Source organism: Miscanthus floridulus, chromosome 19, assembly GCF_019320115.1.
Source record: "Miscanthus floridulus cultivar M001 chromosome 19, ASM1932011v1, whole genome shotgun sequence".
In the NCBI taxonomy this organism is placed as follows: domain Eukaryota; kingdom Viridiplantae; phylum Streptophyta; class Magnoliopsida; order Poales; family Poaceae; genus Miscanthus; species Miscanthus floridulus.
In genome coordinates this window covers 54537185-54553120 of record NC_089598.1, presented here as the reverse complement: position 1 = coordinate 54553120, position 15936 = coordinate 54537185, and the positions used below count along the sequence as shown (strand labels likewise).

The following is a 15936-nucleotide window of genomic DNA, read 5'->3' as shown; positions in this document are numbered from 1 at the left end:
CGACCACAGCGGCATGCCAAGTTGTGTGGCTGCACTGGCTGCTGGGCGAGCTAACCAGTGTGGAAGCTCACCCACCAGCACTGATGGTGAACAACTAGCCTACCATCGCCCTCGTGAAGAATCTAGTTCTCCACACCGGAGCAAGCACATGGACGTGAAGTTCCACTTCCTTAGGGACTATGTCGATGAAGGGTAGATCGTCATCGAAACTGGTCGGCAACTCATGGACGTCCTCACCAAGCCCCTTAGATGTCTTCGGCTCATGGAGCTAAAGAAGATGATTGGAATGGAGGGGGTACAAGGGATAGCAGTAGGATTAGGGGAAGAATTGTTAGATAATCTACTGCTTCCTTGTGTGAACACATAGCAAGATAAGGCGGCGCCCTGCTGTGGTACTGTAGCCACTACAGGGGCAGGCGCCGAATGGTTCACTTGCCTCACTATAGCCACGGCAGGGATAGGCGCAGAAGTCAGTCCTGCTGTGTTATCTAGTCACTATTGCAGCAGGGCAGTTGTACTAGGACTAGATGAGTAGAGTTGTATATATAGTTTACCACTACAACTCAACAAAGAGAGTTTAGATTTGCCATCTCCTATACAGGGCTCCGGCCAATGCTGGTGCTTGTATTGTGTGTGCTCTGTTCTCCCTTCTTTCGTCTACCTCTGACCATAGTGTGTGGTCGAACAACATCCATCGTGCTCAGCCGTGGTCGGCAAGACTGGTGAGTGGTCGACTCACCTAAGCCAGTGATCCAGTGGGCTAACAAGGTAATCAACTATCTTCTCGTTCCAAAGAAATATACATTGGCCAGTATTTTCTTAGCTTCTTTATCAAAAACATTGGCTACAACAAAGAAATCTACTGACTTGAACATTTCCACCTCAAATCTTTCAGCCTTAACACCACTTAGACTTCCTCTTAGCTTGCCATTTGTGGGTAGCCATTCAAAAGGTCTCTTAAGATCTATGTTTCTAAAAAATTTCTCATCATACTTTTTCTTCATTCTCAATTTCCTGAACATCTACAAAGTCCATTTGGTGATCATAAATGATATCTTTCGAAATGAAGTGTCCAAAGCCTTATTTTGTGACCCCTCTACAATCCATATAAGACCTATCATGCACACACTTGTTTGGCACAAGTATCATCAGTGAGTGTTCTAAAAAAAGTGTCATCAGTGAGTAAGGATGAAAATGGTCAAAAACTACAAAAGAGGCTTCAATTGTTTCTACTTTCATGTATCCTCAAAATGAAATTGAATATCATATTGCTATAATCGAATATATATGGAGATGATATTACAAAAAATGAAAAACAAAACTATCCAATCAAAAATGGCTCGATATACAATGATCAATAGAATATGAAACCACACTACTACATGCCAGTATAGGCCTTTTGGTGGTAAAAGTCAATTGTGATAATCAAGCTCATCAATACCGGTTCAAATTGGCAGTGATAATATTATCACCACTGACTCATATCACGAACCAATATAATGGTGATGATGGATCCAAAAAAACTAGCTAGCAGAGCCCACCGATTAGGCCTGCTAAGCCCATTCACGTTGCTGGTCACCTTATCTAGGTTGCACCGCCATCATGATGTCTCCTTCAATGTTGTTGATGTCTTGCACCGCCAGCCTTGACAAATCTACCTCTCCACCAGCCAATATGCCATGCCCCTAGCCAGATCTACCTCCCTAGGCCTGCTCGTACTAGAGTGCCAAAGTGCAACTCTAGTTGATTTGAGGTTTGAAAAGCCCATTGCTTAACCGGCTCAATCAAGCTCTCTTGGTGAAGAGCCAATTTGGTGTGATTGGAAGGCTCGATCAAGGTGTGTTAAAGTCTTTGAGTTTGCCTAAATGTGGAGTGAGGGTAATGTGGGGGGTACGACCCTAGATACCCACGGCAGGTCACATGGGCTATGCCTCCAGGGGCGGCCTAGCCCACGAGAAGGAGACTTACGGGGCATGATTCTGCTCGGCGACCCCCGCAAGGCACGGAGAGGATATACTAAAGATGTCACAAGATCTGATAGGATATGTATGATCCCATGTTTCTTGTAATCTGTTATTACTTTCCGGTTATCTCTCAGATCTAACCGACTTGTAACCTTGCCCCCCAGACTATATAAGGCGGGCAGGGACCCCCTACAAATTCACGACAAATCATACGATAGCTAATGCAAACCAATAGACCACAGGAGTAAGGTATTATGTCGTACCGATGGCCTGAACCTATATAACTCATGTGTCTCTATTGCCTTCTTGTTCTTGATTACACGCTCCTTTACCGATCAATCTACCATCACGGGGTGCCCCTCGGTGGACTACCGATGATATTCTGTCGACAGTTGGCGCACCAGGTAGGGGTGTGCGTGCTGTTTCCTTGTCGAACAAGATGGTTTTTTCTATAGGCTCTTCATCCCTCCTGCAGCCTGGCCAGATCTTCACGGTTGGATCCATCACGTGGGTCATCAACACCGATGGAGTTGGAGAGCTTCTCGAGCCGATGCAGATCTATTCTGCACCGACCACCCTCGCACCTGCAACTGCAGATCCAATCTCAGAACCACCTCTGAGGTTGACTCCATCAGCCACCTGCCGCTCGCTTCCTTGCTACCAGAGGAGGCATGTCAACAATGATGATCTGATCGAATCTATCGATCAGGTCGGCCTAAAACTTGCCGATTGCCTCTCCATTGCTGAGTCGGCTCTGGACACCCTTGTTTAGCACCGAGCACCCTCCGATCCCAATCTGTCGATGTTCAATGATCGGCAGACTCCAGGGCTCGCCGCCCTGCCTTTCGGGCTCGCCAACACCGCAGCTACATATCAGGATGCCCTAAGGGGCAAATTCGCTGACCAGCTCACCGACTAGCTTCCACCAATCGTCAACATGTTGCACGCTGGCCGGGGTCTCGAAGCATCTCTCCAAACTATCCTTGAGGAAAATCCGGACTCCGAATCTCAAGGATCCACCGAGCCCCTTGCCAAGACCTTCACCAAGCAACCTCCTCTCATGCCTTTCCGGGGTGGCGTGATTTTCAACGTCAGTATCGACAGCCCCCCTCGGAATGGCGAAACAGATGTGGAACGTGCCACCGATGAAAATAGGAATGCCAACCATGCGCAATGGCATGATAATGAACGCGCCATCGTGATGGCCGAGGCCGCTCATGATAACCAGTTCGATTCACAAGGAAGGCCCCTCCATCGCAACCTCAACGAAGAATTCCTCCGCGTTGACAGCCACGACATTTTCAAGACTCCGAGCGCTAATTTGGCCATGGCCACCAATGAACTTGCTCACCTACAGCAGATGCCCGAGCTCGCCAAGGTCGCCGCTATGCTTAAAGTGGCACACTGTCAAGTTAACGAGATCTGAGAGGTTCAGAGACCTTCATGCTCCACAAGCGTTATCCGCCGATCAGCTGATCCTAGATCTAATCACCGCCCTAGTCAAAGCCACTTTGCCGACCAGTCACCACCTCCCCAAGGGAGAGTTGGAGGCCACCACGCTGAGCATCATCGCCAGCACGACCAAGAGGTCGAACAGGACGTCCGAGTGCACCTCAGCAACCTTTGGGACGCACGACGGCGTATCAATCAACGATGTTTCAAGCACCATGAAGATGAAGTACGACGTCGCTAGGAGTACGAGCAGGAGTATGGCAACCTAGACTCAGCTCTAGAGCCGATCGTCACTGGCAATACTACCGATGTCGGTCCTAATAGCCCAGAAGGGCCCCCTGCATTCACCAAGGCACTCCGAACGCTCTAGTGGCCCCGTGGTTTCAAAATCACTGGAGTCAAGCCCTATGAAGGAAGGATGAACCCAACTTAGTGGCTATAGGCTTACGCCACTGCCGTCCGTGCCACCAGAGGAGACACCAACATCATGGCAAACTATCTCCCTATCATGCTCACGCCAGCTGCCATGAGCTGGTTCACAAGCCTTGCCCCAGACTCCATTGGCTCTTGGGAAGATCTGAAGAGAGTTTTCACCGACAACTACATGGCCACTTGCAGGCGGCCGGGCACCAAGCACGATCTCAACCGCATCAACCAAAAGCCGTCCGAACTACTCTACAGCTACATCAGACGCTTCTCCAAGATGAGGAATTCTATTCCCAACATCACGGAAGCTGAAGTCATCACCGCCTTTGTCCGAGGACTTCATCATCGAGAACTCCATTCTAAGTTCAATAGAAAGCCACCTACCAGCATCGGCGAGATGATCACAACCGCCAACCAGTACACCGACGCTGAGGAAGCAGAGGTGCATTTTAATGAAGATACGGGCACTAATCGCCCACCTCACCGCCATGACGACCGATAGCACAATGTTCGCTGCCACGACGACCGCAATGACAACCAACAATACAACGATCATCGCTACGATGACCATAGTTTCCACCGAGACAGCGGACGTGATCGGCTAGACGGATTCAAACCTGGTTAGAATCGCCGCCGCCGACCAGATCACTTTGTTGCCAACGTCAATGAGCCACGCGCAAAGCGTAACTACGATGAGCAGTACAAGAAGATCCTCGACGGCCCGTGCCCCCTGCACAAAAACGCCAAACACAAGATGAAAGATTGCCTTGGTTTGGCTAAGGAGTTCCAGGAGAAAAAGTACAACAACGACAATGGTGGGAACAGAGGATGCCGACCACCAGGGGATAATAATAATGCCATCTAGGACCATGACAAGGTGGTCGCCACCATCTTCGGGGGTTTTGCCTCCAACAAAAGCAGAAGGGAACGAAAGCTTGCCGCCCGACGAGTGCTCGCCGTAGTCTCAGAAGAAACTACCGCCAACCCCAGCTATCATCCATGGTCTGAAATCTCCATCACCTTTAGCAGAGCTGACCAGTGGGCGGACATACCCTACACAGGGCATTTTCCCCTTGTCCTTGACATGACTGTCTAGAAGGTGCTATTTAGAAAAGTCCTCGTCGATGGTGGGAGCGCTTTGAATCTACTCTTCGCCGGGGCCCTAAGGGAGCTCAGACTTAGGACAACAGACCTCACACCCTCAGACTCCTCCTTCTGGGGCATGGTACCTGGCAGGGCATCTAGACCACTTGGGGAAATTACACTACCAGTACAGTTCAGCACGGCAACCAACTATAGAGTGGAGCATATCAACTTTTATGTCACCGACTTCGACACCACCTACCATGCCATACTAGGGCGTTCGGCTCTGACCAAGTTCATGGCCGTTCCGCACTATGCGTATCTGGCGTTGAAGATGCCTTCGCCTACAGGAGTCCTATCTCTACGGGCCAACCTCTCCGTCGCCTATGCCTATGAGATGGAAAGTTTCGCCCTCACCGAAGCCACCGACCTCTCCATCCAGATGGCCAGCGTGGTCGCCGAAGCCAAGACTGCATCTGCTGATGACATGGAGATCCCAGAGCCTCCCTGGACCTCCGCCAAGTCCAAGGAAGTCAAGGAGATCGGCCTTGGCCTCGACGACCCTTCCAAGACGGTGAAAATTGGGGCTCACCTTGACCCCAAATAGGAAAGCATGCTCATCTCCTTCCTACGTGCCAACGCCGATGTGTTTGCTTGGAAACCTACAGACATGCCAGGGGTACCACGGGAGAAGATCGAGCACTCCTTGAATATCTCGCTGACCGCTAAGCCGATCAAGCAGAAACTTCGCCGATTCATGCTGGAGAAAAAGGAGGCTATTAAGGTAGAAATAAAATGGCTTTTAGCTGCCGGATTTATAAAAGAAGTGTATCATCCAGATTGGTTAGCTAATCCTATTCTTATTAAGAAAAAGAATAAAGAATGGAGAATCTATGTTGATTATACTGATCTTAACAAACACTGCCCTAAAGACCCCTTCGGATTGCCTTGGATAGATGAGGTTGTAGACTCCACCGCCAGCTGCGAGTTGCTCTCCTTTCTCGACTGTTACTCAGGCTACCATCAGATCTCCCTCAAGGAGGAAGACCAGGTTAAAACATCGTTCATCATGCCTTTCGGTGCATACTGCTACACCACTATGTCCTTCGGACTAAAGAACGCCAGCACGACCTACCAAAGGGCTATCCAGATGTGCCTCGACCAACAGATCGGCCACAATGTTGAAGCCTACATTGATGACGTGGTCGTCAAGACTAGAACCGCCGACAATCTTATCACCGACCTTGAAGAAACTTTCTCCAACCTAAGCAAATATCGATGGAAACTAAACCCTTCAAAGGGCATCTTTGCAGTTCCATCCGGTATCCTGCTCGGCTACATCGTCAGCGCTCGGGGCATCGAACCAAACCCTAACAAAGTCTCTGCCATCACCAACGTGAAACGGCCGACGTGTGTCAAGGATATACAGAAGCTTATAAGCTGCATGGCTGTGTTAAGCCGATTTATCTCGTGCCTCGGTGAAAAAGGGCTACCTTTCTTCAAGCTCCTCAAGGCCTCTGAGCTTTTTTCTTGGTCGAAGGAGGCAGACATAGCTTTCAAGCAGCTCAAATTGTTTGTAACAAAACCTCCAATCATGACAGCGCCACGACCAGATGAAACTCTGCTGGTTTACATCGCTGCCACTTCTCGAGTTGTAAGTACGGCTATTATCGTCGAACGCGAGGAAACTAGACACGCCTACAAGGTACAGCGTCTAGTCTATTTCATCAGCGAGGTACTTAATGAGCCCAAAACTCATTATCCTCAGGTGCAAAAGCTGTTATATGCAATTTTAATCACCTCACACAAGCTCCAACATTACTTCGAATAATATAAGATCGCCGTGGTCACTGAGTTCCCTCTAGGAGACATTCTCTGAAATAAAGAGGCCAAAGGTCATATCATCAAGTGGGCTGTTGAGCTCGGCACCTACTCCATTGACTTCAGAAGCAGGCCGACCGTAAAGTCATAGGCGCTCGCCGATTTCATCGCTGAGTGGACCGAAATCCAAGAACCCATCGTTGCCACTTGCCCCGAGCACTGGGTGATGTACTTCGACAGCACCCTTAATATCAGTGGGGCCGGTGCGGGCATTCTGTTCATCACACCGACAAGGGATAAACTCTGATATGTTCTTCGCATACATTTCACGGTCTCCAACAACGCCACAGAATATGAAGCATGTCTCCACGGCCTCCGTATAGCCGTCGAGCTCGACGTCAAATGCCTCATGGTATATGGGGATTCCACGCTGGTTATCAATTAACTTAATAAAGATTGGTCCTATTCCAGTGAGAAAATGGATGCTTACTGTGCCGAAATCAGGAAGATTGAAGGGAAATTCTACGGCATCGAGTACCAGCACGTGGTATGGGATCAAAACCAAGTAGCCGACCAGCTATCGAAGATAGGATCTTCTCGCACCACGGCTCCACCGGGGGTCTTCGTTTAGGACCTCTTGACACCATCCATTAAGGAAGACAAGGAAGTTGTAGAAGTAACACCTGCCGAGCAGTTGGTACTCATGATACCTTCGCAGGTCACCGATTGGAGGGAACAGTTCATCAAATACCTCTCCAACGGTGAAGTACCCGCCGACAAAATCGAAACCGAACGATTAATTCGCTGAAGTAAGCACTACGTGTTGGTGGACGGTAGCCTGATGAGGAAAAGAGCCAAGGAAGGGATACTGCAGAAGTGCATCATCCAAGACGACGGCGTGAAGCTACTATCTGAAATTCACTCTGGCTCCTATAGCAATCATGCGGCTTCAAGAACACTGGTCGGCAAAGCTTTCCGGGCAGGTTTTTACTGGCCCGCGGCTATTACCGATGCAGAAGATCTCGTTCGACGATGTGAGGGGTGTCAATTTTTCGCCAAACAAATACATGTGCCGGCACAAGATTTACAGACCATTCTAGCTTCCTGGCCGTTCGCATGCTAGGGACTGGATATGATTGGGCCTTTCAAACCTGCGCCAGGAGGTTTCCGGTACATGTACGTCACCATTGATAAGTTCTCCAAGTGGATCGAGTACAAACCACTCATCGCAGCTACTGCTAAGAAAGCAGTCGGGCTCTTTGAAGACATCGTACACAGATTTGGTCTCCCAAACAGCATCATCACCGACCTCGGGACAACTTTTACCGGCCATCATTTTTGGAACTTCTGCGAGGACAGGTGCATCTCTGTTAAATACGTTTTCATTGCTCATCCTAGAGCTAATGGTCAGGTCGAGCGAGCGAGCTAACGGTATGATCCTCAACGCCCTTAAGAAAAGGCTCTATCAGAAAGAAGAAAAGCACCCGGGCAGATGGCTCAAAGAACTACCAGCTGTGGTCTGGAGACTGCGCACTCAAGCTAGTCGCAGTACCAGCGTATCTCCATATTTTATGGTCTACGGCTTAGAGGCCATACTTCCAGTGGATATTGCATTCCGAGCACCTAGAGTAGAAAACTATGATGAAGACCAAGTCGTAGTTGTTCGGACAGAAGACATTGATCGGGCCGAGGAAGAATCTCTGATTACTTGTGTTCGCACAACCAAGTACCTCAAAGGTCTGTGGAGGTATTACAACCGTAACATCAAAGGTCGTCCGTTCACGATCGGCGACCTTGTCTTACATCGGAAGCAAAAAACCGAAGGGCTTCACAAGCTGTCTTCACCATGGGAGGGCCCTTACATCATAAAAGGTGTTACTCGACCAGGGTCTTATCGCTTATGCGACTTAGATGGACTCGATGTTCCCAACTCCTAGCACATAGAGCACCTTATATGTTTCTACCCCTGAAATAACATAGATATGTATTCTTTACTTTAATATTAATAAAGTTCTGGTCTCCATAATTTCTCTACATTTTTTCCTTCATCATAAGCTTCACCTATCGTTAGCGGGATGTAAGCCACTCTGCGACGGCCTCCAATACGCTCGACTAGTATGCCCAAATCGCCGAGCACGATCGCCGAGCATGGTAACTCTGAATCGCTGAGCACGGTAACTCCAAATCACCGAGCACTAGTACGCCCAAATCGCCGAGCACGATCGCCGAGCATGGTAACTCCAAATCACCGAGCACGATTTCTCCAAATCACCGAGCACGATTACTCCAAATCGCCGAGCACGATTTCTCCAAATCGCTGAGTACGGCAACTCCAAATCGCCGGGCACGATTACTCCAAATCGCCGAGCACGATTACTCCAAATCGCCGAGCACGATTTCTCCAAATCACCGAGTACGGCAACTCCAAATCACCAAGCACGATTTCTCCAATTCGTCGAACATGTTAACTCTCGATCGCCGAACACGACCTCTCCAATTCGCCGAACACGTTAACTCCCAATCACCGAACACGATTTTTCCAAAAATCGCCTACTATGCTTCCTCTGGGTCGCGTAGGTTTTTCTACAAAAACAACGATGGTGTTGCACTTACAATTTTCGCAACATAGCCTGCCGATCGTCAAACAACACACCTTTTTCCTTCTGTTTTCTATGGAAACGACCCAATCCCCGACTACATCCTACACGTGCTTAGGGGCTCCGCCCTCTGTGTTACGGTTGGCCAGCTGTGGTTCCTTGGCCATGCCTGTTCGTCCTACACATGTCAGCGCCTCTGCGCTCAATGTTATGGACTATGGGCTAGTCAAGGCCTAGATTTCAGATATGAACTAACCGCTTGGACGCCGCTTTAGCCATTTCTCTCGCCACGTTACTCAAGTTGGCTGCTGGGCAGAACGTTTTTTCACAATAGTAACTCTGGAGGACACCAAGGCTCTAACATCCCACCAAACGTACCATGAGCTCGGTGCTCTGCGTGTTGGGTGGTAGGACACAGTCTTATGACAACGCCTATTTCTCCAACATACGCAGGGGCTCTACGTTATGCGTTACGGATCACGACCTAACTAAGGCATCAAGTTCAGTGAAAACTAAATGATCAAACACAGCTTATATTGGGAAAAATGCATCGGGTTGATAATACGCCGATTCTTCATAGCCAGATAAATCAAGTATTACAGGCAATAATATCCGAGCAGTTCTTTAAGCTTCGCCAACAGCTTCTGTTTCGCCAAATAGGTCTATATTGCCGACAAGCACTTTTGCCACATCCTCAACGTCATCCTCTAGCTGCTGGGTCTACACATCGCTCAGCCCATCGGTGAACCCACCACCTATCGACTGGATGTCGATGGACAGATAATGGGACCGAACCACCGCAAGGGCATGAGTAGCGGCGGTCAAAACGACATCGCGGTTGAAGTTTTTGAAGTTCTCCCACGCTGCCTTGCATCTCTAAATGATGGTGTCTGGCCCTTGCTGCCTACCATCAGGACGGGGCGCCGGTTCAATGTCGACGCAGTCGAGCACTGGTTTTATTGCGATAGTTATAGTGTTCAAGTTTTCCTTCTAGACTTTGGCTTCTTGCATCAGCACATCAAACTGTGCCTTGGTTTTATGTCGATAATCTGCAAGAATTACAATGGTTCATCATGGCAAAAAAGTATTACGGCATCACTTCCGATCAGGGGAAACCTACCTTTCAATTCTTCAGCCAGTTTGTCAGCTCGCTCCGACTCCTTCATTTTCTCTTGTCGGATTTGTTCGACGGTTGGCGAAGCTGGTGGAGTTCTGCATCTTGCTCTGCAAGCACAAAAGATAAGAAACAGAAAAATATACGACCACTTACTGCACAGCACATTGTATGAAAAAGAATACCAGATTTCAACTTAGATACATCCTCCAACTGCTGGCACTTCCGGTCGAGCTGTTCAGTTTTACTATCGAGTTCTCCATTTTTCTTGCTCAACTGCTCGGACATTTTCTTAAGTTCCTCGGATACAATCGCCAGCTCCTCGGATGTCTTCTTCAACTGCTCGGACAAAGCCGTTAGTTGCTCGGACAGAACCCCATTCTGATGCTCAAGGTCCCACGAGTTTGACTCCGTAAGGTCCCACTCGCGCTGGGCCCTCTGAATACTTTTCTCCGAAAGACTTAAAGCCTCCCGGAGTATCTTATTTTCCTCAGTGAGGGGCTCCATCCTCTTTATCAGTTGGTGCCGTTGATCGGCTATCCGAGCTATCCCCTATGGATTAACACTGAAAGAGATAAACCTTGATCTTCTGAAAACATATATCAGTGTTATTGGCATGGCACTCACCTCGATTTGAGTCATAACTCTGGCGATGGCGGATTTCAACCTCTTTATCTCCCTGGTGGTGTTCTCTTCCTCGAAAACTACCACCTCTTCCCCGCGTTTCTAGAGAATCCGAATGGACTAGGCTCAGGTGCGGCACGCTCGATCTCCATGACCTCGTCCTCCTCCGCCGTTGCTTGAGGCACCACCGGGGGGCTCCATGGTCGGATCGCCGCTCCGACCACTCCCGGCATCCCTATGGGTGATGATGTTTGCTCCTCAGCCATTGATAGAGTCGCATCTGTAACCTCTGGCGCATCAACAACAGCCACAGTTTCCGCTTCCAAGGTAACAACTTTTTCGATCGTAGCCGCGGTTGCGATCGCCGACACGCCGGTCGTGTGCGCCAATGATTCACCATTGCCAGGTCTACTGGGAGCGGTGGCTGGCCCGTCCTCTGTTCGTCGAGCACTCAGGGACTCCCGGACGGGAGCAGTCATTGTTTTTTCTTCTAAGGTCATGGGCCTCGGTGTCACACTGTGTAATATCGGCTTCTCAGAAACAAGGAGAAATCAAGGAACAATATTATTACTCCAAGGCAAATATACTTATGGTTTGGTCTTTCGATTGATTTTCTTGAATCGGCGATGCCTGCCTGACCCCTAGGCGTAGCTGCTTGGTCGACTTTATGGGAGGACTCCTATGCCTCTGTAGCGGGCTACCTCTCATCTTGGTGCCTGGGGCACTCCCTTCTGTGCGTTGGTCGAGGACTTCGGTAGTTTGCATCACCGGGGCGTCCGCCATTGCCCGACCATAACTTTCCCCTACTCAATGCTCGGTCCTCTCCAAGAGAGATGCCGCCTGGTTTGTGTGCATGAGAGCCAGTGGTTTTTCTCCTTTTTTGGACCGGCTCGTCTACTGCCGGTCTTTTCCCGTGGACCTTCTCTGACACTGGGGATGGACTATCCAACGAGGAGCTCGGCTCACCCTCTTCGGGCTGCAGTGGCCGCCGAGGATCTACTCCTTTCGGCCAATCGGCCCTCGACACATCTAAAAAGTATATTGCCCTATCCTGCGAATGGATCTTTTCATAAGTAAGTTAGTCCTATGCTCAGCAATTAATGCCTGATAAACGCGAAGCGAAATGGTTACCTGAGGAGGTGGGTTGGTATAGTTGAAAGCCTTTGTTCCTTTTGGCCAGCTGAATGAGACATTCGAAGTAAATAGATCCATGGCACGGTCTATCACTTCCTTCTTTGTTAGACAGTCTGTGTTCTCACGGGTACCGTCGTTGTCACCTTTATAGTCAAATGCTGGGTGGGCCCTCTCTTTGCAGGGCTGAAGGCGCCGCACTATAAAGCTAGCCACCACCAGTTCACCCCGAAGCTCAACGCCCTTAATCAAGTCCAGCAGTTCCATCACCTACTCCATCTCAGCATGGTTGGGTCTCTCCAACTAGTTAATATGATTAACCGGGATGTGGTGGACGTCGCATTGAATCATTGGGTGACTTTGTTTGATATAGAACCATCTGACATTCCAACCTTTGAGGGAGGTATTTAGTGGAACGCTGATATATTCGCTGGCCATCCCATCCCTGAGTTGTAGGAAAACGCCGCCGACCACCTTGGAACCGCTACCCCCCTTCTTCTTCAGACAGAACAGGTGCCTGAAGAGGTTGAAGTGTGGAAGAACACCGAGAAACGCCTCGTAGAGATGGATAACGATAGAAACATGCAGAATGGTGTTGGGGTGCAGATTACAGAGGCTAATTGCCCAAAACTCCATAAGATCCCTCAGAAAGGGGTGGATAGGAAACCCTAATCCTCACCAGAAATAATCCTCAAATACTACAGCCTCATCAGTATGTGGTGTCGGAAAGGGCTCACCACTAGCTGGCCGCCATCCAGTAGTAAGACGATCTGGGAGAACGCCCGCCGCCACCATCTTATCGAGATCCGCCACCGACGTCTTCGACAGCACCCACTCCTCGTCATGGCTGGCTCTGGTGGCCACTTTCTTTGGCTTTGCGGCTCCTTTTTTCGGTGCCATTTCCTATGGTTTGGTCCTAGGGTTGGAGGCGAATGCTCGCGATTGGTGCGGAAGGTGAAGCACAGGGATTGCGAAGGCAGGAAGCAGGGTGGCTTGACAGAGGTAGGAGGCGATGTGTGTGGCAGCGCAGTTATAAAGCACTTTCCCCACTCTCCCTTGACTCTGAGGGTTTTTGGGAAACCGTTCCTGCGATCAGCGCTACATCGACTCCTCCAAAATGGTTTAGTGGGCCGCAACTTGGGCTATCATGTTGCAGTAGCCCACGCCGCTCATTTGTCGCTGCCACTTATTCTCTGAATTCTCCACATTTTAATGAGGCTAGTAACTAATATTGTACAGCCATTACTCTAAATTTCTCGCCGTGGTTTGATTCATCCGATATCTACGCTAGAAACACGGGGACTGGCTACCTGCTTGGACAGTTCACTAATTTCTGAGCCTGGCACCATGTGACTATGTCACCTACTGTCAGGCTCGGGGACTAAGTGGGCACACTTCACCTTGCGGTGAATGTGCTTGTTTTTTGTCTCGAGGCTATACTCGGGGACTGGCTACCTGCTCGGATGGTTCACTAATTTCTGAGCCTGGCACCACGTGACTACGTCACCTACTATCAGGCTCGGGGACTAAGTGGGCACACTTCACCTTGCGGTGAATGTGTTTGTTTTTCTGAAAGACTCTGAGCCTCCAAAAGATAAAACCAGGTATCTTTACCCTTGTTTTCGGATTCTAAGTGGGCACACTTCACTTAACCATGTAGGAATTTTTAATTTTGGATTTGAGCTCCTTACACCCTTATGACAAGCCGTGCTCAGAACACACTGCTCGGCGATGTTGTATGCTGCTTGGCAGCTGCTCACAACCGCTCGGCGACTCCTTATGGTGGTCAGATCATGATTTGGACAGCTCTATCGCAGAACCGACCAATTTATAAGAGTACAAGTATAATGGCATCCCGCAAGCGGTCACACTATCATACTTGAACCCATATAAACCCGGTAGTCCGTCGAGTACCACGATGGGTCTCGATAAACGATTTACAACAACCAAGATCGTACAGGATTCAACATACATGCCACATATTACATAAAGTTCATAGATACATTTCGTCATCAGAGTACGAATAAAAGTTATTACAAACCAAGTTTGATAAATAAAGCGGAAGCAAATAAGTTCAAAGATAAAGTTTCCAACATAGTTTGATACAGTGCCAAACTAGATCATAGTCCACAAAAGCAAGAATAGGAATTAATAAAGAAGCCTACCCAAGGCTTACTCCTCATCCACAGCGGGATAGAAGCAACTCTTGCAATACCCATGATACACAGTGCCATCTGCAACAATGGGAAATAAAACCCTGAGTACAAGAAGGTACTCAGCTAGATTTACCCGTCATGAACCAGAAATAAAATGACTCCAAGGATTATGCAAGGCTGTATAAGTGGACGTAACTTGGCAACATTATTTTTGTGTAAAAGCAATTAAATCATGGTACAGTTACAAATTCTTTACCAAGTTATTTATAACTATCCATTTCTAGGTTAGCAACTATCCTATGCCAAACATGTGGTATATCATTTAGAAGCATACAATAGTAACCATAGTAGGTATTGTAATTCCCTTTTTATCCGAACCATCATGTTTCGTAACACAGTTGCTACGATGTTGGGACTAGCCAAGTTTCTCACTATCCGGGAGAGACGGCGATTCGAATCGATTTCAACCAGCTGGGAATTTATTCCTAACACAAACCCAGGTCTACCAGCCACGATAGCCTTAGGTCACCTTTGGTACAACTCTGGTACACATTTCGTGGGTCCGTACTGCGCCGCACAATCTGGAACACCAGATGCCAGGATGCTCAGGCCAAGCCTGCCCTTGGGCTTAGTCTGATCATTCCCTAGAAGGAGCGCACAACAGAATGATTCCCGGCCTGAGTTGAATTACTCGGCTTCGCGGTCGGAATGAGTTATCCGGCCAGCTAAGTGAGAGGCATGCGTTCAATCTTGTCAGAAGCGCCAACAATGGTACGGTCCTTAATCGACACAGATGGGGATAAATCCACACCCAAGACCTCCATGTCTTGTCGCTTCTCTATCGACTTCCCGTCTGGTCTCGATTTACTTTTACCCCATGGTTCTTGTTCCACGATAGCAATTATAGCCAACCGTGCTCCGGTATCCACCTATATCTCATAGGTGATAGGACATCACCCGACTTCTACCGGTCTAAGCATGGCTAAGCATATATATTCGATCCTGGACCTATACCGGTTAAAGGTGTAATATCTGGACAAGGAATGTATATGCATCAAGTGGTTCCATTCAACTCGTATAACCTAATGCAGCAATCATAAGTACTTAAGTAAACATTTGTAAATTACTGGGAGACTTATAATGCTCCAGGGCTTGCCTCGCAGAAAGGAAGTAGGGCGGTGGTCAGGACACTCCGAAAGCTCTTCAGGGTTCTGCTCCACGCCTTCGGGAGCTGCGGCTTGCGGATCCTCCTGCTGATTCCCTTCCTCTGCTTCTTCGAATTCCAGCAACGTGATCTCTTCCTCTGATCCTAGATGCATGAATATGGCATAAGTATTATGAATGCATATATGTTAACAAGTGCATCATGTTTATTGAGTAGGTGCATATCTCTTCTTGGTTATTTAATTATCTACTTCCATAAGGCATCGATTATACCATAAAATAGCAGCTACTTGTTTCACTCATAACTAGAGTTCTACAAATCCAAATCTAGTGATCCTAGACTTTCTGGAAAGATTATCAAATTCTCTACAACTTTGTTATTAACCATTTTTACAGTACACATC

At 48.5% G+C, this 15936-nt stretch overlaps 1 protein-coding gene across 1 annotated transcript; it reads right to left on the bottom strand.

Annotated features, from left to right (window-relative positions):
- Nucleotides 1-10333: 10333 nt before the first annotated feature.
- LOC136526048 (uncharacterized) lies at nt 10334-10964 on the bottom strand. Its single transcript, XM_066518835.1, has 3 exons — nt 10624-10964; nt 10464-10567; nt 10334-10392 (listed from the first exon to the last, which is right to left on the bottom strand). Exons 1-3 carry the CDS (start codon nt 10962-10964, stop codon nt 10334-10336), a joined length of 504 nt encoding a protein of 167 aa, XP_066374932.1.
- Between the last annotated feature and the right edge of the window lie 4972 nt (nt 10965-15936).